Raw genomic sequence first — 24,575 nt, 5'->3', positions numbered from 1 at the left:
GCAGGCACGTGACGAATAAGTGACACCACGGAGAAGGGATCTGTGACAGATGACATCATAAATTCACAGATAAACTGTCCTATTTTGAAAGAGTAGATGCTACCATTCCCATGTGCCCTTGGTAGACATGCACTTTTCCAACATATCAATGATCCAAAACACACGTGTTGCATTTCTAAAGAACAGGGTGATATTGATTTAGTGGCTAAGTGTCTCCTGATCTCGACCAACCGAAACACCTGGAGCATTCTGAAGAAATAAGTGGTCATCAGCATCCTAGCTCTAAAAGAGGTCATTCCTGATGAATGGAAAAGATAGATGTTGCAATATGTCGCCAACTTGTTCATTCTAGGCCTAGAAAAATTGGTTCTATCCTTAAAAATCATGGAGCATACAAAATACTAGATGTAGTAGTTTTTCATTTGGGGTGCATTCATTTTTGCATCAACAAATTTGATTAAAATTCAAGATTTTGTAATGAAAGTTATATTATTATCCTTTTATGTTATGGGTTTAACCCCTTTATCCCTTATGACGTACTATCCCGTCGAGGTGACCTGGGCCTTAATTCCCAGTGATGGGATAGTACGTCATACGTCATATTGCAGCTTACATCTGGCACCATGTGCCAGGAGCAGTCACGGACTGCTCCTGGCACATTAACCCCAGGAAAACTGCGATCAAATATGATGGCAGCGTTCCGGCGGCATAGGGAAGCATCGCGCAGGAAGGGGGCTCCCTGCTTGCTTCCCTGAGACCTTAGAGCATCCCTTAGAGCTTAGGTTAAGGTTGGGGCTAGGGTTAAGGTTGGGGTTAGGGCTACAGTTAGGGTTGGGGCTAAAGTTAGGGTTACGGTTGGGGCTAAACTTAGGGTTAGGGTTGTCGAGCTAAAGTTAGGGTTATGGTTTGGATTACATTTACGATTGGGATTAAGGTTAAGGGTGTGTCAGGGTTAGGGGTGTGGTTAGGGTTATGGTTGGGGTTAGTGTTAGGGGTGTGTTGGATTTAGGGGTGTGCTTAGGGTTGGGATTAGGTTTAGGAGTGTGGTTGGGGTAAGGGGTGTGGTTGGGATTAGGGTTAGGGGCATGTTCGGGGTAGGGGCATGGCTAGGGTTATGGATAGAGTTGGGATTAGGGGTGTGCTTGGGGTAAGGTTTCAGTTAGAATTGGGGGTTTATACTGTTTAGGCACATCATGGGCTCTCCAAATGCGACATGGCGTCCGATCTCAATTCCAGCCAATTCTGCGTTGAAAAAGTAAAACAGTGCTACTTCCCTTCTGAGCTCTCCCGTGCTCCCAAACAGGGGTTAACCCCAACATATGGGGTATCAGCATACTCAGGACAAACTGGACAACAAATTTTGGGGTCCAATTTCTTTTGTTACCCTTGGGAAAATAAAAATTTGGGGGGCTAAAAAATCCTTTTTGTGGGGAAAAAATGATATAAACTGTAGTGAAACACTTGGGGATTCAAAGTTCTCACAACACATCTAGATAAGTTCCTTGGGAGGTCTAGTTTCCAATATGGGGTCACTTATGGGGATTTCTACTGTTTAGGTACATCAAAGGCTCTGCAAATGCAATGTGATGCCTGCAGACCAATCTATCTAAGTCTGCATTCCAAACGGCGCTCCTTCCCTTCCATGCTCTACCATGTGCCCAAACAGTGGTTCCCCCCATATATGGGGTATCAACGTACTCAGGACAAATTGCACAACAACTTTTGGGATCCAATTTCTCCTTTTACCCTTGGGAAAATACAAAACTGGGGCTAAAAGATAATTTTTGTGAAAAAAAAAAGAATTTTTATTTTCACGGCTCTGCGTTATAAACTGTAGTGAAACACTTGGGGGTTCACAGCTCTCACATCACATCTAGATAAGTTCCTTAGGGGGTCTAATTTCCAAAATGGTGTCACTTGTGGGGGGTTTCAATGTTTATGCACATCAGGGGCTCTCCAAACGCAACATAGCGTCCCATCTCAATTCCAGTCAATTTTGGATTGAAAAGTCAAACGGCGCTCCTTCCCTTCCGAGCTCTGCCGTGCACCCAAACAGTGGTTTACCCCCACATATGGGGTATCGGCATACTCAGGACAAATTGCACAACAACTTCTGGGGTCCAATTTCTTCTGTTACCCTTGGGAAAATAAAAAATTGGGGACAAAAAATCATTTTTGTGAAAAAATATGATTTTTTATTTTATGGCTCTGCATTATAAACTTCTGTGAAGCACTTGGTGGGTCAAAGTGCTCAACACACATCTAGATAAGTTCTTTAGGGAGTCTACTTTCCAAAATGGTGTCACTTGTGGGGGGTTTCAATGTTTAGGCACATCAGGGGCTCTCCAAACGCAACATGGCGTCCCATCTCAATTCCAGTCAATATTGCATTGAAAAGTCAAACGGCACTCCTTCCCTTCTGAGCTCTGCCATGCACCGAAACAGTGGTTTACCCCCACATATGGGGTATCGATGTACTCAGGACTAGGGTTGAGCGAAACGGGTCGTTCATTTTCAAAAGTCGCCGACTTTTGGCAAAGTCGGGTTTCATGAAACCCGATCCGACCCCTGTGCGGGGTCGGCCATGCGGTACGCGACTTTCGCGCCAAAGTTGCGTTTCAATGACGCAAAAAGCGCCATTTCTCAGCCAATGAAGGTGAACGCAGAGTGTGGGCAGCGTGATGACATAGGTCCTGGTCCCCACCATCTTAGAGAAGGGCATTGCAGTGATTGGCTTGCTGTCTGCGGCGTCATAGGGGCTATAAAGGGGCGTTCCCGCCGACCGCCATGTTACTGCTGCTGATCTGATCTTAGGGAGAGGTTGCTGCCACTTCGTCAGAAGCAGGGATAGCGTTAGGCAGGGTCCATTAACCCCCAAACCGCTTGTGCTGTAGCGATTTCCACTGCCCAACACCACCTTCGGTGTGCAGGGATAGTGGAAGCTACATTTTTTTTTTCTCTCAGCGCTGTAGCTCATTGGGCTGCCCTAGAAGGCTCCCTGATAGCTGCATTGCTGTGTGTACGCCGCTGTGCAAACCAACTGCTTTTTTCAAAGCACACATCCTCTTGTTCCTTCCTTTCTGCACAGCTATCTTTTTTGTTTGTCCACACTTTTTATTTAATTTGTGCATCAGTCCACTCCTTATTGCTGCCTGCCATACCTGGCTGAGATTACTGCAGGGAGATAGTAATTGTAGGACAGTCCCTGTTTTTTTTTTTTTTTGTGGGAGATTAAGATTGGCATTTCTGCTAGAGTGTCATCCCAGTGTGTGCCATCTCTCACTCAGTGGGCCATATAAAGCCTATTTATTTTTTTGGTTGATTTGGGTTCTAAATTCTACCTGAAAAAATCACTAAATCAATCAGTGGGAGATAAATATTGACCTCTGGGCTTGTGTGCCACTCCTGACTCCTGTGTGTGCCATCTCTCACTCAGTGGGCCATAGAAAGCCTATTTATTTTTTTGCTTGACTTGGGTTCTAAATTCTACCTGAAAAAATCAATAAATCAATCAGTGGGAGATAAATATTGGCCTCTGGGCTTGTGTGCCACTCCTGACTCCTGTGTGTGCCATCTCTCACTCAGTGGGCCATATTAAGCCTATTTATTTTTTTGGTTGATCTGGGTTCTAAATTCTACCTGAAAAAATCATTTTATTATATTTGGTTTCTAAATTCTTCCTGAAAAAATCATTTTATTTTATTTTGTTTCTAAAGTCTCCCTGAAAAAAAAAAAAAAATCAGTGGGAGATTAATATTGCCCTTAAGGCTTGTGTGCCAGTCTTGACTCCTGGGTGTGCCATCTCTCTCTCTCTCTCAAATAGTGGGCCATAGAAAGCCTATTTATTTTTTGGCTTGATTTGGGTTCTAAATTCTACCTGAAAAAATCACTAAATCAATCAGTGGGAGATAAATAATGGCCTCTGGGCTTGTGTGCCACTCCTGACTCCTGTGTGTGCCATCTCTCACTCAGTGGGCCATATTAAGCCTATTTATTTTTTTGGTTGATTTGGGTTCTAAATTCTACCTGAAAAAATCAATAAATCAATCAGTGGGAGATAAATATTGCCCTCTGGGCTTGTGTGCCACTCCTGACTCCTGTGTGTGCCATCTCTCACTCAGTGGGCCATAGAAAGCCTATTTATTTTTTTGCTTGATTTGGGTTCTAAAATCTACCTGAAAAAATCACTAAATCAATCAGTGGGAGATAAATATTGGCCTCTGGGCTTGTGTGCCACTCCTGACTCCTGTGTGTGCCATCTCTCACTCAGTGGGCCATATTAAGCCTATTTATTTTTTTGGTTGATTTGGGTTCTAAATTCTACCTGAAAAAATCATTTTATTTTATTTGGTTTCTAAATTCTTCCTGAAAAAATCATTTTATTTTATTTTGTTTCTAAAGTCTCCCTGAAAAAAAAAAAAAAAAAAAAAACAGTGGGAGATTAATATTGCCCTTTCTGCTTGTGTGCCAGTCTTGAATCCTGGTTGTGCCATCTCTCTCTCTCTCTCAAATAGTGGGCCATAGAAAGCCTATTTATTTTTTGGCTTGATTTGGGTTCTAAATTCTACCTGAAAAAATCACTAAATCAATCAGTGGGAGATAAATATTGGCCTCTGGGCTTGTGTGCCACTCCTGACTCCTGTGTGTGCCATCTCTCACTCAGTGGGCCATAGAAAGCCTATTTATTTTTTTGCTTGATTTGGGTTCTAAATTCTACCTGAAAAAATCACTACATCAATCAGTGGGAGAAAAATATTGGCCTCTGGGCTTGTGTGCCACTCCTGACTCCTGTGTGTGCCATCTCTCACTCAGTGGGCCATATTAAGCCTATTTATTTTTTTGGTTGATTTGGGTTCGAAAATCTACCTGAAAAAATCACTAAATCAATCAGTGGGAGATAAATATTGGCCTCTGGGCTTGTGTGCCACTCCTGACTCCTGTGTGTGCCATCTCTCACTCAGTGGGCCATATTAAGCCTATTTATTTTTTTGGTTGATTTGGGTTCTAAATTCTACCTGAAAAAATCATTTTATTTTATTTGGTTTCTAAATTCTTCCTGAAAAAATCATTTTATTTTATTTTGTTTCTAAAGTCTCCCTGAAAAAAAAAAAAAAAACAGTGGGAGATTAATATTGCCCTTTCTGCTTGTGTGCCAGTCTTGACTCCTGGGTGTGCCATCTCTCTCTCTCTCTCTCTCAAATAGTGGGCCATAGAAAGCCTATTTATTTTTTGGCTTGATTTGGGTTCTAAATTCTACCTGAAAAAATCACTAAATCAATCAGTGGGAGATAAATAATGGCCTCTGGGCTTGTGTGCCACTCCTGACTCCTGTGTGTGCCATCTCTCACTCAGTGGGCCATATTAAGCCTATTTATTTTTTTGGTTGATTTGGGTTCTAAATTCTACCTGAAAAAATCAATAAATCAATCAGTGGGAGATAAATATTGGCCTCTGGGCTTGTGTGCCACTCCTGACTCCTGTGTGTGCCATCTCTCACTCAGTGGGCCATAGAAAGCCTATTTATTTTTTTGGTTGATTTGGGTTCTAAATTCTACCTGAAAAAAATCAATAAATCAATCAGTGGGAGATAAATATTGGCCTCTGGGCTTGTGTGCCACTCCTGACTCCTGTGTGTGCCATCTCTCACTCAGTGGGCCATAGAAAGCCTATTTATTTTTTTGCTTGATTTGGGTTCTAAAATCTACCTGAAAAAATCACTAAATCAATCAGTGGGAGATAAATATTGGCCTCTGGGCTTGTGTGCCACTCCTGACTCCTGTGTGTGCCATCTCTCACTCAGTGGGCCATATTAAGCCTATTTATTTTTTTGGTTGATTTGGGTTCTAAATTCTACCTGAAAAAATCATTTTATTTTATTTGGTTTCTAAATTCTTCCTGAAAAAATCATTTTATTTTATTTTGTTTCTAAAGTCTCCCTGAAAAAAAAACAAAAAAAAAAAACAGTGGGAGATTAATATTGCCCTTTCTGCTTGTGTGCCAGTCTTGACTCCTGGGTGTGCCATCTCTCTCTCTCTCTCTCAAATAGTGGGCCATAGAAAGCCTATTTATTTTTTGGCTTGATTTGGGTTCTAAATTCTACCTGAAAAAATCACTAAATCAATCAGTGGGAGATAAATAATGGCCTCTGGGCTTGTGTGCCACTCCTGACTCCTGTGTGTGCCATCTCTCACTCAGTGGGCCATAGAAAGCCTATTTATTTTTTTGCTTGATTTGGGTTCTAAAATCTACCTGAAAAAATCAATAAATCAATCAGTGAGAGATAAATATTGGCCTCTGGGCTTGTGTGCCACTCCTGACTCCTGTGTGTGCCATCTCTCACTCAGTGGGCCATAGAAAGCCTATTTATTTTTTTGGTTGATTTGGGTTCTAAATTCTACCTGAAAAAAATCAATAAATCAATCAGTGGGAGATAAATATTGGCCTCTGGGCTTGTGTGCCACTCCTGACTCCTGTGTGTGCCATCTCTCACTCAGTGGGCCATAGAAAGCCTATTTATTTTTTTGCTTGATTTGGGTTCTAAAATCTACCTGAAAAAATCACTAAATCAATCAGTGGGAGATAAATATTGGCCTCTGGGCTTGTGTGCCACTCCTGACTCCTGTGTGTGCCATCTCTCACTCAGTGGGCCATATTAAGCCTATTTATTTTTTTGGTTGATTTGGGTTCTAAATTCTACCTGAAAAAATCATTTTATTTTATTTGGTTTCTAAATTCTTCCTGAAAAAATCATTTTATTTTATTTTGTTTCTAAAGTCTCCCTGAAAAAAAAACAAAAAAAAAAAACAGTGGGAGATTAATATTGCCCTTTCTGCTTGTGTGCCAGTCTTGACTCCTGGGTGTGCCATCTCTCTCTCTCTCTCTCAAATAGTGGGCCATAGAAAGCCTATTTATTTTTTGGCTTGATTTGGGTTCTAAATTCTACCTGAAAAAATCACTAAATCAATCAGTGGGAGATAAATAATGGCCTCTGGGCTTGTGTGCCACTCCTGACTCCTGTGTGTGCCATCTCTCACTCAGTGGGCCATAGAAAGCCTATTTATTTTTTTGCTTGATTTGGGTTCTAAAATCTACCTGAAAAAATCAATAAATCAATCAGTGAGAGATAAATATTGGCCTCTGGGCTTGTGTGCCACTCCTGACTCCTGTGTGTGCCATCTCTCACTCAGTGGGCCATAGAAAGCCTATTTATTTTTTTGGTTGATTTGGGTTCTAAATTCTACCTGAAAAAATCATTTTATTTTATTTGGTTTCTAAATTCTTCCTGAAAAAATCATTTTATTTTATTTTGTTTCTAAAGTCTCCCTGAAAAAAAAAAAAAAAAAAAAAAACAGTGGGAGATTAATATTGCCCTTTCTGCTTGTGTGCCAGTCTTGAATCCTGGTTGTGCCATCTCTCTCTCTCTCTCAAATAGTGGGCCATAGAAAGCCTATTTATTTTTTGGCTTGATTTGGGTTCTAAATTCTACCTGAAAAAATCACTAAATCAATCAGTGGGAGATAAATATTGGCCTCTGGGCTTGTGTGCCACTCCTGACTCCTGTGTGTGCCATCTCTCACTCAGTGGGCCATATTAAGCCTATTTATTTTTTTGGTTGATTTGGGTTCTAAATTCTACCTGAAAAAATCATTTTATTTTATTTGGTTTCTAAATTCTTCCTGAAAAAATCATTTTATTTTATTTTGTTTCTAAAGTCTCCCTGAAAAAAAAAAAAAAAAACAGTGGGAGATTAATATTGCCCTTTCTGCTTGTGTGCCAGTCTTGACTCCTGGGTGTGCCATCTCTCTCTCTCTCTCTCTCAAATAGTGGGCCATAGAAAGCCTATTTATTTTTTGGCTTGATTTGGGTTCTAAATTCTACCTGAAAAAATCACTAAATCAATCAGTGGGAGATAAATAATGGCCTCTGGGCTTGTGTGCCACTCCTGACTCCTGTGTGTGCCATCTCTCACTCAGTGGGCCATATTAAGCCTATTTATTTTTTTGGTTGATTTGGGTTCTAAATTCTACCTGAAAAAATCAATAAATCAATCAGTGGGAGATAAATATTGGCCTCTGGGCTTGTGTGCCACTCCTGACTCCTGTGTGTGCCATCTCTCACTCAGTGGGCCATAGAAAGCCTATTTATTTTTTTGGTTGATTTGGGTTCTAAATTCTACCTGAAAAAAATCAATAAATTAATCAGTGGGAGATAAATATTGGCCTCTGGGCTTGTGTGCCACTCCTGACTCCTGTGTGTGCCATCTCTCACTCAGTGGGCCATAGAAAGCCTATTTATTTTTTTGCTTGATTTGGGTTCTAAAATCTACCTGAAAAAATCACTAAATCAATCAGTGGGAGATAAATATTGGCCTCTGGGGTTGTGTGCCACTCCTGACTCCTGTGTGTGCCATCTCTCACTCAGTGGGCCATATTAAGCCTATTTATTTTTTTGGTTGATTTGGGTTCTAAATTCTACCTGAAAAAATCATTTTATTTTATTTGGTTTCTAAATTCTTCCTGAAAAAATCATTTTATTTTATTTTGTTTCTAAAGTCTCCCTGAAAAAAAAACAAAAAAAAAAACAGTGGGAGATTAATATTGCCCTTTCTGCTTGTGTGCCAGTCTTGACTCCTGGGTGTGCCATCTCTCTCTCTCTCTCAAATAGTGGGCCATAGAAAGCCTATTTATTTTTTGGCTTGATTTGGGTTCTAAATTCTACCTGAAAAAATCACTAAATCAATCAGTGGGAGATAAATAATGGCCTCTGGGCTTGTGTGCCACTCCTGACTCCTGTGTGTGCCATCTCTCACTCAGTGGGCCATAGAAAGCCTATTTATTTTTTTGCTTGATTTGGGTTCTAAAATCTACCTGAAAAAAATCAATAAATCAATCAGTGAGAGATAAATATTGGCCTCTGGGCTTGTGTGCCACTCCTGACTCCTGTGTGTGCCATCTCTCACTCAGTGGGCCATAGAAAGCCTATTTATTTTTTTGGTTGATTTGGGTTCTAAATTCTACCTGAAAAAATCATTTTATTTTATTTGGTTTCTAAATTCTTCCTGAAAAAATCATTTTATTTTATTTTGTTTCTAAAGTCTCCCTGAAAAAACAAAAAAAAAAAAAAAACAGTGGGAGATTAATATTGCCCTTTCTGCTTGTGTGCCAGTCTTGAATCCTGGTTGTGCCATCTCTCTCTCTCTCTCAAATAGTGGGCCATAGAAAGCCTATTTATTTTTTGGCTTGATTTGGGTTCTAAATTCTACCTGAAAAAATCACTAAATCAATCAGTGGGAGATAAATAATGGCCTCTGGGCTTGTGTGCCACTCCTGACTCCTGTGTGTGCCATCTCTCACTCAGTGGGCCATAGAAAGCCTATTTATTTTTTTGCTTGATTTGGGTTCTAAAATCTACCTGAAAAAAATCAATAAATCAATCAGTGAGAGATAAATATTGGCCTCTGGGCTTGTGTGCCACTCCTGACTCCTGTGTGTGCCATCTCTCACTCAGTGGGCCATATTAAGCCTATTTATTTTTTTGGTTGATTTGGGTTCTAAATTCTACCTGAAAAAATCAATAAATCAATCAGTTGGAGATAAATATTGGCCTCTGGGCTTGTGTGCCACTCCTGACTCCTGTGTGTGCCATCTCTCACTCAGTGGGCCATAGAAAGCCTATTTTTTTTTATTTGGTTTCTAAATTCTCCCTGAAAAAATCATTTTATTTTATTTGGTTTCTAAATTCTTCCTGAAAAAATCATTTTATTTTATTTTGTTTCTAACGTCTCCCTGAAAAAAAAAAAAAAAAACAGTGGGAGATTAATATTGCCCTTTCTGCTTGTGTGCCAGTCTTGACTCCTGGGTGTGCCATCTCTCTCTCTCTCTCAAATAGTGAGCCATAGAAAGCCTATTTATTTTTTGGCTTGATTTGGGTTCTAAATTCTACCTGAAAAAATCAATAAATCAATCAGTGGGAGATAAATATTGGCCTCTGGGCTTGTGTGCCACTCCTGACTCCTGTGTGTGCCATCTCTCACTCAGTGGGCCATAGAAAGCCTATTTATTTTTTTGCTTGATTTGGGTTCTAAATTCTACCTGAAAAAATCACTACATCAATCAGTGGGAGAAAAATATTGGCCTCTGGGCTTGTGTGCCACTCCTGACTCCTGTGTGTGCCATCTCTCACTCAGTGGGCCATATTAAGCCTATTTATTTTTTTGGTTGATTTGGGTTCGAAAATCTACCTGAAAAAATCACTAAATCAATCAGTGGGAGATAAATATTGGCCTCTGGGCTTGTGTGCCACTCCTGACTCCTGTGTGTGCCATCTCTCACTCAGTGGGCCATATTAAGCCTATTTATTTTTTTGGTTGATTTGGGTTCTAAATTCTACCTGAAAAAATCATTTTATTTTATTTGGTTTCTAAATTCTTCCTGAAAAAATCATTTTATTTTATTTTGTTTCTAAAGTCTCCCTGAAAAAAAAAAAAAAAAACAGTGGGAGATTAATATTGCCCTTTCTGCTTGTGTGCCAGTCTTGACTCCTGGGTGTGCCATCTCTCTCTCTCTCTCTCAAATAGTGGGCCATAGAAAGCCTATTTATTTTTTGGCTTGATTTGGGTTCTAAATTCTACCTGAAAAAATCACTAAATCAATCAGTGGGAGATAAATAATGGCCTCTGGGCTTGTGTGCCACTCCTGACTCCTGTGTGTGCCATCTCTCACTCAGTGGGCCATATTAAGCCTATTTATTTTTTTGGTTGATTTGGGTTCTAAATTCTACCTGAAAAAATCAATAAATCAATCAGTGGGAGATAAATATTGGCCTCTGGGCTTGTGTGCCACTCCTGACTCCTGTGTGTGCCATCTCTCACTCAGTGGGCCATAGAAAGCCTATTTATTTTTTTGGTTGATTTGGGTTCTAAATTCTACCTGAAAAAAATCAATAAATCAATCAGTGGGAGATAAATATTGTCCTCTGGGCTTGTGTGCCACTCCTGACTCCTGTGTGTGCCATCTCTCACTCAGTGGGCCATAGAAAGCCTATTTATTTTTTTGCTTGATTTGGGTTCTAAAATCTACCTGAAAAAATCACTAAATCAATCAGTGGGAGATAAATATTGGCCTCTGGGCTTGTGTGCCACTCCTGACTCCTGTGTGTGCCATCTCTCACTCAGTGGGCCATATTAAGCCTATTTATTTTTTTGGTTGATTTGGGTTCTAAATTCTACCTGAAAAAATCATTTTATTTTATTTGGTTTCTAAATTCTTCCTGAAAAAATCATTTTATTTTATTTTGTTTCTAAAGTCTCCCTGAAAAAAAAAACAAAAAAAAAAACAGTGGGAGATTAATATTGCCCTTTCTGCTTGTGTGCCAGTCTTGACTCCTGGGTGTGCCATCTCTCTCTCTCTCTCTCTCAAATAGTGGGCCATAGAAAGCCTATTTATTTTTTGGCTTGATTTGGGTTCTAAATTCTACCTGAAAAAATCACTAAATCAATCAGTGGGAGATAAATAATGGCCTCTGGGCTTGTGTGCCACTCCTGACTCCTGTGTGTGCCATCTCTCACTCAGTGGGCCATAGAAAGCCTATTTATTTTTTTGCTTGATTTGGGTTCTAAAATCTACCTGAAAAAATCAATAAATCAATCAGTGAGAGATAAATATTGGCCTCTGGGCTTGTGTGCCACTCCTGACTCCTGTGTGTGCCATCTCTCACTCAGTGGGCCATAGAAAGCCTATTTATTTTTTTGGTTGATTTGGGTTCTAAATTCTACCTGAAAAAATCAATAAATCAATCAGTGGGAGATAAATATTGGCCTCTGGGCTTGTGTGCCACTCCTGACTCCTGTGTGTGCCATCTCTCACTCAGTGGGCCATAGAAAGCCTATTTATTTTTTTGCTTGATTTGGGTTCTAAATTCTACCTGAAAAAATCAATAAATCAATCAGTTGGAGATTAATATTGCCCTTTCTGCTTGTGTGCCAGTCTTGACTCCTGGGTGTGCTGTTGTGAATTTTGTGGCAGAGCTCCCTCCTGTGGTCACAAGTGGTACTTCGGCTGATTCTCTCTGTGAGCTTCCGTTGGTGGAGGAGAGTGGTACTGCGGCTTCTGAGTTTCCTTCCTCAGGTGATGTGGTGAAGTCGTTAGGTGCTGCTCTATTTAACTCCACCTAGTGCTTTGATCCTGGCCTCCAGTCAATGTTCTAATATTGGACTTGCTTCCTCCTGGATCGTTCCTGTGGCCTGCTGCTCTGCATAGCTAAGTTGCTCTTGTGTTATTTTTGTTTGCCGTTTTTTCTGTCCAGCTTGTTTATTTGGTTTTTCTTGCTTGCTGGAAGCTCTGGGACGCAGAGGGTGTACCTCCGTGCAGTTAGTTGGTACGGAGGGTCTTTTTGCCCCCTTTGCGTGGTTGTTTGTAGGGTTTTGTGTTGACCGCAAAGTTACCTTTCCTATCCTCGGTCTGTTCAGAAAGTCGGGCCTCACTTTGCTAAATCTATTTCATCTCTACGTTTGTCTTTTCATCTTAACTCACAGTCATTATATGTGGGGGGCTGCCTTTTCCTTTGGGGTATTTCTCTGAGGCAAGGTAGGCTTATTTTCTATCTTCAGGCTAGCTAGTTTCTCAGGCTGTGCCGAGTTGCATAGGGAGCGTTAGGCGCAATCCACGGCTGCCTCTAGTGTGGTTGGAGAGGATTAGGGATTGCGGTCAGCAGAGTTCCCACGTCTCAGAGCTCGTTCTATGTTTTTGGGTTATTGTCAGGTCACTGTATGTGCTCTGACTTCTATGTCCATTGTGGTACTGAATTACCAGATCATAACAGTACTGGAGGCCCAAAGTACTAATGATTCTCAATAGAGGGAAAAAAGAAGTTCTGAGACCATTTTTTTTCCTCTGCACTGTGTTTTGCCTTTTTTTCCCCTAGACATTTGGGTGGTTCAGGACACAGGTGTAGCGATGGACATTAAAGGTCTGTCTTCATGTGTGGATCAGCTCACGGCAAGAGTACAAAATATTCAAGACTTTGTGGTTCAGAATTCTATGTTAGAACCAAGAATTCCTATTCCTGATTTGTTTTTTGGAGATAGAACTAAATTTCTGAGTTTCAAAAATAATTGTAAACTATTTCTGGCTTTGAAACCTCGCTCCTCTGGTGACCCAGTTCAACAAGTTAGGATCATTATGTCTTTTTTATGTGGCGACCCTCAGGACTGGGCATTTTCTCTTGCGTCAGGAGATCCTGCATTAAGTAATATCGATGCGTTTTTCCTGGCGCTCGGATTGCTGTACGATGAACCTAATTCAGTGGATCAGGCAGAGAAAAATTTGCTGGCTCTGTGTCAGGGTCAGGATGAGATAGAGGTATATTGTCAGAAATTTAGAAAGTGGTCCGTACTCACTCAATGGAATGAAGGTGCGCTCGCAGCTATTTTCAGAAAGGGTCTATCTGAAGCCCTTAAAGATGTCATGGTGGGATTTCCTATGCCTGCTGGTCTGAATGAGGCTATGTCTTTGGCCATTCAGATCGGTCGACGCTTGCGTGAGCGTAAATCTGTGCACCATTTGGCGTTATTATCTGAGCATAAACCTGAGCCTATGCAGTGCGATAGGACTTTGACTAGAGTTGAATGGCAAGAACACAGACGTCTGAATGGGCTGTGTTTCTACTGTGGTGATTCCACTCATGCTATCTCTGATTGTCCTAAGCGCACTAAGCGGTTCGCTAGGTCTGCCACCATTGGTACGGTACAGTCAAAATTTCTTTTGTCCGTTACCTTGATCTGCTCTTTGTCATCTTATTCTGTCATGGCATTTGTGGATTCAGGCGCTGCCCTGAATTTGATGGACTTGGAGTATGCTAGGCGTTGTGGGTTTTTCTTGGAGCCCTTGCAGTGTTCTATTCCATTGAGAGGAATTGATGCTACGCCTTTGGCCAAGAATAAGCCTCAGTACTGGACCCAGCTGACCATGTGCATGGCTCCTGCACATCAGGAGGTTATTCGCTTTCTGGTGTTGCATAATTTGCATGATGTGGTCGTGTTGGGGTTGCCATGGCTACAAGTCCATAATCCAGTATTAGATTGGAAATCCATGTCTGTGTCCAGCTGGGGTTGTCAGGGGGTACATGGTGATGTCCCATTTCTGTCTATTTCGTCATCCACCCCTTCTGAGGTTCCAGAGTTCTTGTCTGATTACCGGGATGTATTTGATGAGCCTAAGTCCGATACCCTACCTCCGCATAGGGATTGTGATTGTGCTATCGATTTGATTCCTGGTAGTAAATTCCCAAAGGGTCGACTGTTTAATTTATCTGTGCCTTAGCACGCCGCTATGCGGAGTTACGTGAAGGAGTCCTTGGAGAAGAGGCATATTCGCCCGTCATCGTCGCCATTAGGAGCAGGGTTCTTTTTTGTGGCCAAGAAGGATGGTTCGCTGAGACCTTGTATAGATTACCGCCTTCTAAATAAGATCACGGTTAAATTTCAGTACCCCTTGCCGTTGTTATCTGATTTGTTTGCTCGGATTAAGGGGGCTAGTTGGTTCACCAAGATAGATCTTCGTGGTGCGTATAATCTTGTGCGTATTAAGCAAGGCGATGAATGGAAAACTGCATTTAATACACCCGAGGGCCATTTTGAGTATCTAGTAATGCCATTCGGACTTACCAATGCTCCATCAGTGTTTCAGTCCTTTATGCATGACATCTTCCGAGAGTACCTGGATAAATTCCTGATTGTGTACTTGGATGACATTTTGATCTTCTCGGATGATTGGGAGTCTCATGTGAAGCAGGTCAGAACGGTGTTTCAGGTCCTGCGTGCTAATTCTTTGTTTGTGAAGGGATCAAAGTGTCTCTTTGGTGTTCAGAAGGTTTCATTTTTGGGGTTCATCTTTTCCCCTTCTACTATCGAGATGGACCCTGTTAAGGTCCAAGCCATCCATGATTGGACTCAGCCGACATCTCTGAAAAGTCTGCAGAAGTTCCTGGGCTTTGCTAATTTTTATCGTCGCTTCATCTGCAATTTTTCTAGTATTGCTAAACCATTGACCGATTTGACCAAGAAGGGTGCTGATGTGGTCAATTGGTCTTCTGCTGCTGTGGAAGCTTTTCAAGAGTTGAAGCATCGTTTTTCTTCTGCCTCTGTGTTGTATCAACCAGATGTTTCGCTTCCATTCCAGGTCGAGGTTGATGCTTCTGAGATTGGAGCAGGGGCTGTTTTGTCGCAGAGAAGTTCTGATTGCTCGGTGATGAAACCATGCGCCTTCTTTTCCAGGAAGTTTTCGCCTGCTGAGCGAAATTATGATGTTGGCAATCGAGAGTTGCTGGCCATGAAGTGGGCATTCGAGGAGTGACGTCATTGGCTTGAAGGAGCTAAGCATCGCATGGTGGTCTTGACTGATCATAAGAACTTGACTTATCTCGAGTCTGCCAAGCGGTTGAATCCTAGACAGGCTCGTTGGTCGCTGTTTTTTGCCCGTTTTGACTTTGTGATTTCGTACCTTCCGGGTTCTAAAAATGTGAAGGCGGATGCTCTGTCTAGGAGTTTTGTGCCCCACTCTCCGGGTTTATCTGAGCCGGCGGGTATTCTCAAAGAGGGAGTAATTGTGTCTGCCATCTCCCCTGATTTGCGGCGGGTGCTACAAAAATTTCAGGCTAATAAACCTGATCGTTGCCCACCGGAGAAACTGTTTGTCCCTGATAGGTGGACGAATAAAGTTATCTCTGAGGTTCATTGTTCGGTGTTGGCTGGTCATACTGGAATCTTTGGTACCAGAGAGTTAGTGGCTAGATCCTTTTGGTGGCCATCTCTGTCGCGGGATGTGCATTCTTTTGTGCAGTCCTGTGGGATTTGGGCTCGGGCTAAGCCCTGCTGTTCTCGTTCCAGTGGGTTGCTTTTGCCCTTGCCGGTCCCGAAGAGGCCTTGGACACATATCTCTATGGATTTTATTTCAGATCTTCCCGTCTCTCAAAAAATGTCAGTCATTTGGGTGGTTTGTGATCGCTTCTCTAAGATGGTCCATTTGGTACCCTTGTCTAAATTACCTTCCTCCTCTGATTTGGTGCCATTGTTCTTCCAGCATGTGGTTCGTTTACATGGCATTCCAGAGAATATCGTTTCTGACAGAGGTTCCCAGTTTGTTTCGAGGTTTTGGCGAGCCTTTTGTGCTAGGATGGGCATTGACTTGTCTTTTTCCTCGGCTTTCCATCCTCAGACCAATGGCCAGACCGAACGAACCAATCAGACCTTGGAAACATATCTGAGATGCTTTGTTTCTGCTGATCAGGATGACTGGGTGTCCTTTTTGCCTTTGGCTGAGTTCGCCCTTAATAATCGGGCCAGCTCGGCTACCTTGGTTTCGCCGTTTTTCTGCAACTCTGGGTTCCATCCTCGTTTCTCTTCAGGGCAGGTTGAGTCTTCGGACTGTCCTGGTGTGGATACTGTGGTGGACAGGTTGCAGCAGATTTGGACTCATGTAGTGGACAATTTGACCTTGTCCCAGGAGAAGGCTCAACGTTTCGCTAATCGCAGACGCTGTGTGGGTCCCCGACTTCGTGTTGGGGATTTGGTTTGGTTATCTTCTCGTCATATTCCTATGAAGGTTTCCTCTCCTAAGTTTAAACCTCGTTTCATTGGTCCGTATAGGATTTCTGAGGTTCTTAATCCTGTGTCTTTTCGTCTGACCCTTCCAGATTCTTTTTCCATTCATAACGTATTCCATAGGTCATTGTTGCGGAGATACGTGGCACCTATGGTTCCATCTGTTGATCCTCCTGCCCTGGTTTTGGTGGAGGGGGAGTTGGAGTATATTGTGGAGAAGATTTTGGATTCTTGTGTTTCAAGACGGAAACTCCAGTATCTGGTTAAGTGGAAGGGTTATGCTCAGGAAGATAATTCCTGGGTCTTTGCCTCTGATGTCCATGCTCCCGATCTTGTTTGTGCCTTTCATATGGCTCATCCTGGTCGTCCTGGGGGCTCTGATGAGGGTTCGGTGACCCCTCCTCAAAAGGGGGGTACTGTTGTGAATTCTGTGGCAGAGCTCCCTCCTGTGGTCACAAGAGGTACTTCGGCTGATTCTCTCTGTGAGCTTCCGTTGGTGGAGGAGAGTGGTACTGCGGCTTCTGAGTTTCCTTCCTCAGGTGATGTGGTGAAGTCGTTAGGTGCTGCTCTATTTAACTCCACCTAGTGCTTTGATCCTGGCCTCCAGTCAATGTTCTAGTATTGGACCTGTTTCCTCCTGGATCGTTCCTGTGGCCTGCTGCTCTGCATAGCTAAGTTCTGCTTTTGCTATTTTGTTTGCTGTTTTTTTCTGTCCAGCTTGCTTATTTGTTTTTTCTTGCTTGCTGGAAGCTCTGGGACGCAGAGGGTGTACCTCCGTGCCGTTAGTTCGGTACGGAGGGTCTTTTTGTCCCCTTTGCGTGGTTGTTTGTAGGGTTTTGTGTTGACCGCAAAGTTACCTTTCCTATCCTCGCTCTGTTCAGAAAGTCGGGCCTCACTTTGCTAAATCTATTTCATCTCTACGTTTGTCTTTTCATCTTAACTCACAGTCATTGTATGTGGGGGCTGCCTTTTCCTTTGGGGTATTTCTCTGAGGCAAGGTAGGCTTATTTTCTATCTTCAGGCTAGCTAGTTTCTCAGGCTGTGCCGAGTTGCATAGGGAGCATTAGGCGCAATCCACGGCTGCCTCTAGTGTGGTTGGAGAGGATTAGGGATTGCGGTCAGCAGAGTTCCCACGTCTCAGAGCTCGTTCTATGTTTTTGGGTTATTGTCAGGTCACTGTATGTGCTCTGACTTCTATGTCCATTGTGGTACTGAATTACCAGATCATAACACAGCTCCAAGCCCAGTCTCTCTCCTCACATGCTTCCTCTCCGTTAGCTGTCTCACACTAAACTCAGTAACCCCGCTTCCAGACCAGAACTTATAGGGAAGTTCCCCTGAAACCGGGTTTAGAGCTCCCCCTTCTGGTCTGGAGTCAGGAAGGTGCTGTATGTTTGTGTTACCTATTAAGGGGATCCCTCCTTACTACCAGGGGTGACATCACCCCTCCGTGAGGAAGGCAATGCCAATGTAGCAACCGGATTTCTGGGGTGCCACAAGTGATGGCCCGTCTCACATGTCTCCTTTGATTACTATTCCAGGCTATATTCTTTGGCCAGGTATTCCCATGGCCTCTTTGGTGCTTTACCACCGACGAGTGTTTCCTTGATCCATATCGATAGGGGCTGTTCCTCGACTGTTGACCAGGGTTTTCTAGGTTGGGATCCTTGACCGGTGTCATTCGGGTGCTGTTGTCGATCGCAGTCTGGACCTTGACCGGCGTAGCTCTGGTCTTCGGTGCTTGACCGTTGTCGTGTTGGTCCAGGCCTAGCTGATAACTGCAGCTGCAGCCTACTATCTCAGCCGCTGGAGCTGCAGCTGGAGCTGTCACCTCTCTTGGCACAAAATCTGCTCTCATTTTGGCAGGCTGACCTTTTATATCAAAGCCTGGTTTCGTCTCGATCACCTGATAAGGGGCATTGCCAAATTCTATCCCTTCTGCAACTGTTCTCCCTGAGAATAGTTTTGAGGGTTTTATTCAAGGCTGGAGGCCGCAAGGCTTTGCAACACTGCCTCCTACACACAGATGTTTGGATACGAGAATATTGATAGGCATTATATTAGTTTAGAGACAGTATTGGCTTAGAACTTTTTATAAAATATATCTAGTGCATTGAAGCTGTGTTTGATGTGTGAGGTGATCTGTGTGCTGGTTCCTTATATCCTTATCTAACAGAAATGTGAAAAGATAGTAAGAACGCACTTCAAACAATCAGGAGTGGGAGCGCTGCATTGTTAAAATGTAATTAAGCATAAATTATTTTCGCAACAAGGCTTCAGTCAGCAGGAGGCGATGTCCTTCATTATGATGACTGGAAAATTAACGTTTAGCAAATATTTCCTTCTGGTCCATTCCTAAAAAAAAACAGAACAGGTAAAATCAGGACATGTTGGACTTATTGTGCATTTTTCAAGTGTTTTTGAGGTCTATTTTTATTGGCGTTTTATGGATGTTTTTTTTTAACTCCAGTAATGAAGAAACCACCAATATTTTTTGAAGCAAAAACACTATCTTTATGCTCAAAAAGATGCCAAGGCAGAAGTCTTTCAGGAATTTTTTTAACTTATTTATTGACTTGTATTGTAAAGTAATAACTCATTTTCAGAGCAGAACATGCCTGAAGAATAGCTGGCTTACTTCTTTTAAAAGCTTATTTATTTGGAAACCTGAAGAAGTTAAAAGATACTGAAAAGACTGAACATGTGAACAATAAGTATTTTTACATAGAAATTTCTATGTTCATTCTTTTGGGCATTTTCTGGGCAATTTTTCCTGTCAGTACCAGAGAGGACCTTCCAAAAAAAGATATCATGTGCACATACCCTAAGATGAACATCAGCAATCCGTTTTGGTTTATCTTAGGCTTTACCTTAAACATAGCTGTCTATTAACATGTGGCAAGCTTTAAAACTGTCCTTGTGGACTACTATAATACTGTTTCTATGTACAAGAATATAACTACTATAATACTGCCCCTATGTACAGGAATATAACTACTATAATACTGCCCCTTATGCACAAGAATATTACTACTTTAATACAGCCCCTATGTACAAGAATATAACTACTATAATACTGCTCCCTATGTACAAGAATATAACTACTATAATACTGACTCCTATGTACAACAATATAACTACCATAATACTGCTCCTATAATAATCTTAACAATAATCTTTTTGCACACATTATCATCGCTGTCCCCAATGGGGCTCACAACCTAAATTCCCTAACAGTTTGTTTTTGGAATGTGGGAGGAAACCAGAGTACCCGGAGGAAACCCACGCAAACACGGGGAGAACAAACAAACTCCTTGCAGATGTTGTCCTTGGGGGGATTTGAACGCAGGACCACTGCGCTGCAAGGCTGCAGTGCTATCCACTGAGCCACCGTGCTGCTCCTATGTACAAGAATATAGCTACTATAATAGTGCCCCCTATGTAAAAGAATATAACTACTATAATACTGACCCTATGTAAAAGAAATAAGTACTATAATACTACCCAGTATACTAGAATATAACTTCTATAATACCGCCCCTTATGTACAAGAATACAACTACTTTAATACTGCCTCTATGTACAAGAATATAACTACTATAATACTGCCCCGTATGTACAAGAATATAGCTACTATAATACTGCCTCCTATGTATAAGAATATAACTACTATAATACTGCCCCGTATGTACAAGAATATAGCTACTATAATACTGCCTCCTATGTAAAAGAATATAACTACTATAATACTCCTCTAATGTACATGAATATAACTACAATAATACTGTCCCCTATGTACAAGAACATAACTACTATAATACTGCCTCCTATGTACAAGAATATAACTACTATAATACTGCTCCTATGTACAAGAACATAACTACTATAATACTGCTCCTATGTACAAAAATATAACTACTATAATACTGATCCTATGTAGAAGAAATAACTACTATAATACTGCCCAGTGCCCAAGAATATAACTACTATAATACTGCCCCTTATGTACAAGAATACAGCTACTTTAATACTGCCTCTATGTACAAGAATATAACTACTACTAGATTGTGGCCCGATTCTAACGCATCGGGCATTCTAGAATATGCATGTCCCCGTAGTATATGGACAATGATGATTCCAGAATTCGTGGCAGACTGTGCCCGTCGCTGATTGGTCGAGGCAACCTTTATGACATCTACGTTGATACTGTGCCCGTCGCTGAATCAGAAACGTGGGATTTCTACGTCCTTTATGACATCATCATCGCTGTGCCCGTTGCTGATTGGTCGAGGCCTGGCGGCCTCGACCAATCAGAGACGCGGGATTTCTATGTCGATACTGTGCCCGTCGCTGATGGGTCGAGGCCTTGCGGCCTCGACCAATCAGAGACGTGGGATTTCCAGGACAGACAGACAGACGGAAAAACCCTTAGACAATTATATATATAGATAATACTACCCCTATGTACAATAATCTCACTACCATGATACTGCTCTTATGTACAAGAGTATAACTACTATAATACTGCTCCGTATGTACAGTATGTACAAGAATATAGCTACTATAATACTGCCTCCTATGTATAAGAATATAACTACTATAATACTGCCCCTATGTACAAGAATATACTGTAACTACTAGAATATACTGTACCTCCTATGTAAAAGAATATTACTACTATAATACTCCTCTAATGTACATGAATATAACTACAATAATACTGCCCCCTATGTACAAGAATATAACTACTATAATACTGCTCCTATGTACAAGAATATAACTACTATAATATTGCCCCCTATGTACAAGAATATACCTACTATATGTCACGCTCACGCCCTGACTGGTGGGCGTGAGCCAGAGGGTTTGTGGTCCCACTGTGCCACGAACCAGGCTACTCTGGAAGGGGCGTGACTATGACAGCTGCCTTGGTCTTCACTGGAGCCTCTGATGGTGAGGTCAGACTTGTGCGGCAGGCAGCTGCCAGGTGCTACTCCAGGGTGGTGTCTGGCTGTGGCTGCTGATCCCACTTGGAGAACAGGAACACTAGGACAGGTGCAGGCATCAGGCAGGACTAGTAGATGAGCACGGATGAAACTAAGACGAGTAGACTGGCACAGCTGAGACACAGGGCTGACAGAGACACAGCTGGCAGGCATGGCAGAGACACAGGGCTGGCAGGCACGACAGAGACACAGGGCTGGCAGGCACGGCTGAGACACAGGGCTGAACAAGAACAGGAGGGGGCGCACTCATATACCCAATCAGGTGGTGCTCAGAGGAAAAAAACTCCAATACAAAATATATATATAACCTCTGGCACTCAAAAAATCACAATTTCTTTGCTTTAAATTATGGATTTATTCACTACCGGTCATATTATAACAGACAATCTCCAAGATTCGGCATTTCATGCCTTTTTCAAGGAAGTCTAAGATAAATAATGAACAATCATTTACCAATGATGAAAAATATAACATACAGCGTTGTGCTGGGAGCGGACGTGACGTATCTGAGCACACAGCACTTAAACCCGCTTTACGGCACTATCCACTACTGCAGGCCAGCACACACACCGGTCTCACGTGGCTCCATAAGGATTAAGGTATTTATACTCTGGGGACTATCCTATTGTTATGTTTAACATAGTATTAGATCTCTTACTGTACCTATTTCAACAGCAGTTTGGCTGATTCCACAGTCGCTTTCTATAACATGGCCAGGACCCAGGTATTTTATTTTTGCTCTAATTCTTGGATAGTTCACTATACTTAGTTTGGGTATCCAAGGGTTATTCCTCATCTGTTAAAAAAAGGGGACCAGTAGCGCTTACACCTAGCTGTACCTGCAGCAGATAGTGTTGCAGTACCACCTGGCCGATTTTATTGATTTTATTCCTCATCTGACCCCCTTTTTTCTTTTCTTTTTTCCTTGTGCTCTGAGTTCTTGAGGCCTCTACTAGGTACATATGGTGTATGGTATATTTGTAAGAAACTTCATATACTCCTGATTATGATTGTAGATATATTTGTTCACTTCTTCTGGTGGTTGTTCTTCTCTAAAGGATCTTCACTACCATATGGTATTACATAATATACGTTGTATACGGATTGAATACATTATGTTGTATGTTATATTTTTCATCATTGGTAAATGATTGTCCATTATTTATCTTAGACTTCCTTGAAAAAGGCATGAAATGCCGAAACGTTGGAGATTGTCTGTTATAATATGAGCCACAGGGCTGGCAGGCACGGCTGAGACACAGGGCTGGCAGGCACAGCTGAGACTCAGGGCAGGTTGGTGTGGTGTATCCTGTTCACGCAGGAGATGCAGGCACGGAAACAAGTCGGAAGGAAAGGAGTATGAAGGAACAGGTTGGGACCTGTTCACACAGGAAGAGAACCGCAAGGCTGTGGATAGGAGCGGTAGAGCAGCAAGAGATAGAGTAGCAGCAGAAGCTAAGCAGGGCGGAACCGCAAGGAATGCGGAGAGGAGCTGCGGCAAGAGATTTCTGCAGCAGCAGGAGCAGAGCAGAGTAGGATGGAGCAGAAGCGCAGGAGTGCGGAGCAGAGGTAAAGCTGCAAGAGAGCGGAGCACAGACAAAGTCACAAAGGTACAGAGCAGGCAGAGCCGCAAGAGTGTGCAGCATAAGCAGAGAGGACACAAGGAAAGACACAGCAGGGAAAGAAGCCAGAGACAATGAGACAGAGGTAGGACAAAGTTCAGACAAGGTAATGGAACAGGAGAAGGTACAAGAACAAAGACACAGGGACCAGGATATTCTTCCTCCTGGAGGGTGGACAACGAGATTAAGGCAAGGCTAGAACAGAGACACTGAGACCAGGATATACAGCCTCCTGGAGGGCAGACAGACAAAATCAAGGCAAAGCTAGGAGTAGAACCTCCAGAGAAGGAGGAACACAGAGCAAGGCCTGGCAGCTCAGAAGCTAGACACTAACTGAGTTTAGACATTGAACAGGCCCAGTCCACAGGGTAGAGCTGCCCTAAATACTGGAGGCCTCTTGGTAATTGGTCAGGAACACATTAGACAGGTGTGCCCTGATTCTATAAGAACCAGAGAGTTCTGGCACCGCCCCTTATACACACAGCCAGGAAGCATGCAGAGAGCAGGCAGAAAGCAAGAGACACAGAGCAAGGAGTCGACAGCAGACAGATATCACAACATGACCTGGAGCAACTGGGTAAGATGGTGTGTGAGAGATGACAGGCCATGCCATGATGCCAGCAGAGTTGTTACACTATAATACTGCTCCTATGTACAAGAATATAACTAGTATAATACTGCCCCATATGTGCAAGAATATAACTACTATAATACTGCTCCTATGTACAAGAATATAACTACTATAATACTGCCCCCTATGTACAAGAATATAACTACTATAATACTGCCTCCTATGGACTGGTTTAGTAACACTACTGCCCTATATATTTTTATTGAAGTGAACATGTGGCGGTCTGTTTATGTTTGACTCTTTCCTATAATTCCTGTTTGAATGTTCATATTATGGTGTATCAGTCTTGTTTTATCACACTCTTAGTTTCTCACTTATTGTGATATGTATATAGTATATAATGACACTTTATATCCTTCTCATAATATTCAATGTGATAGGTAGTGGCTCCGAGGATGTATAGATCAAATTTAGCAGAGGGCCTCTACCTGTCATGATGTTCTATAGTTGATGGACGCAATCTCCTTTAATACTTGCATTACTTGTGGATTGATTGCCCGGCTTGTCATATTACCTCTGTATTCTGTCTGTAGATGTCCCAGTTGGTGAGTAAGGAGAAGAGCTTCACCTTCCTACATGCCCTTGTAGAGCAGATCTCATTACATGAGCCTGATTTGGCAAAATTTTCTCAGGAGTTGACAGAATTTGAAGCCATTCCTGGTGGTAAGCAGACAGAAAACATTATTCAATCGCATTCATAAAATCTTAAGCCAAGTACA

The 24,575-nt window shown here is 42.2% G+C and overlaps 1 protein-coding gene across 2 annotated transcripts in view; it reads left to right on the top strand.

Annotated features, from left to right (window-relative positions):
- Positions 1-24,575, top strand: part of LOC138664323 (formin-H-like) — a 268,459-nt gene that overhangs the window by 215,685 nt on the left and 28,199 nt on the right. For both annotated transcript variants that reach the window (XM_069750931.1, XM_069750930.1), the window contains one exon: positions 24,390-24,519. In XM_069750931.1, coding sequence (XP_069607032.1) covers positions 24,390-24,519 — 130 coding nt within the window. The remainder of the gene's footprint in view (positions 1-24,389; positions 24,520-24,575) is intronic.

The sequence above is a fragment of the Ranitomeya imitator genome, chromosome 2 (assembly GCF_032444005.1).
Source record: "Ranitomeya imitator isolate aRanImi1 chromosome 2, aRanImi1.pri, whole genome shotgun sequence".
NCBI lineage: Eukaryota > Metazoa > Chordata > Amphibia > Anura > Dendrobatidae > Ranitomeya > Ranitomeya imitator.
This window is presented reverse-complemented; position numbering and strand designations above follow the sequence as displayed.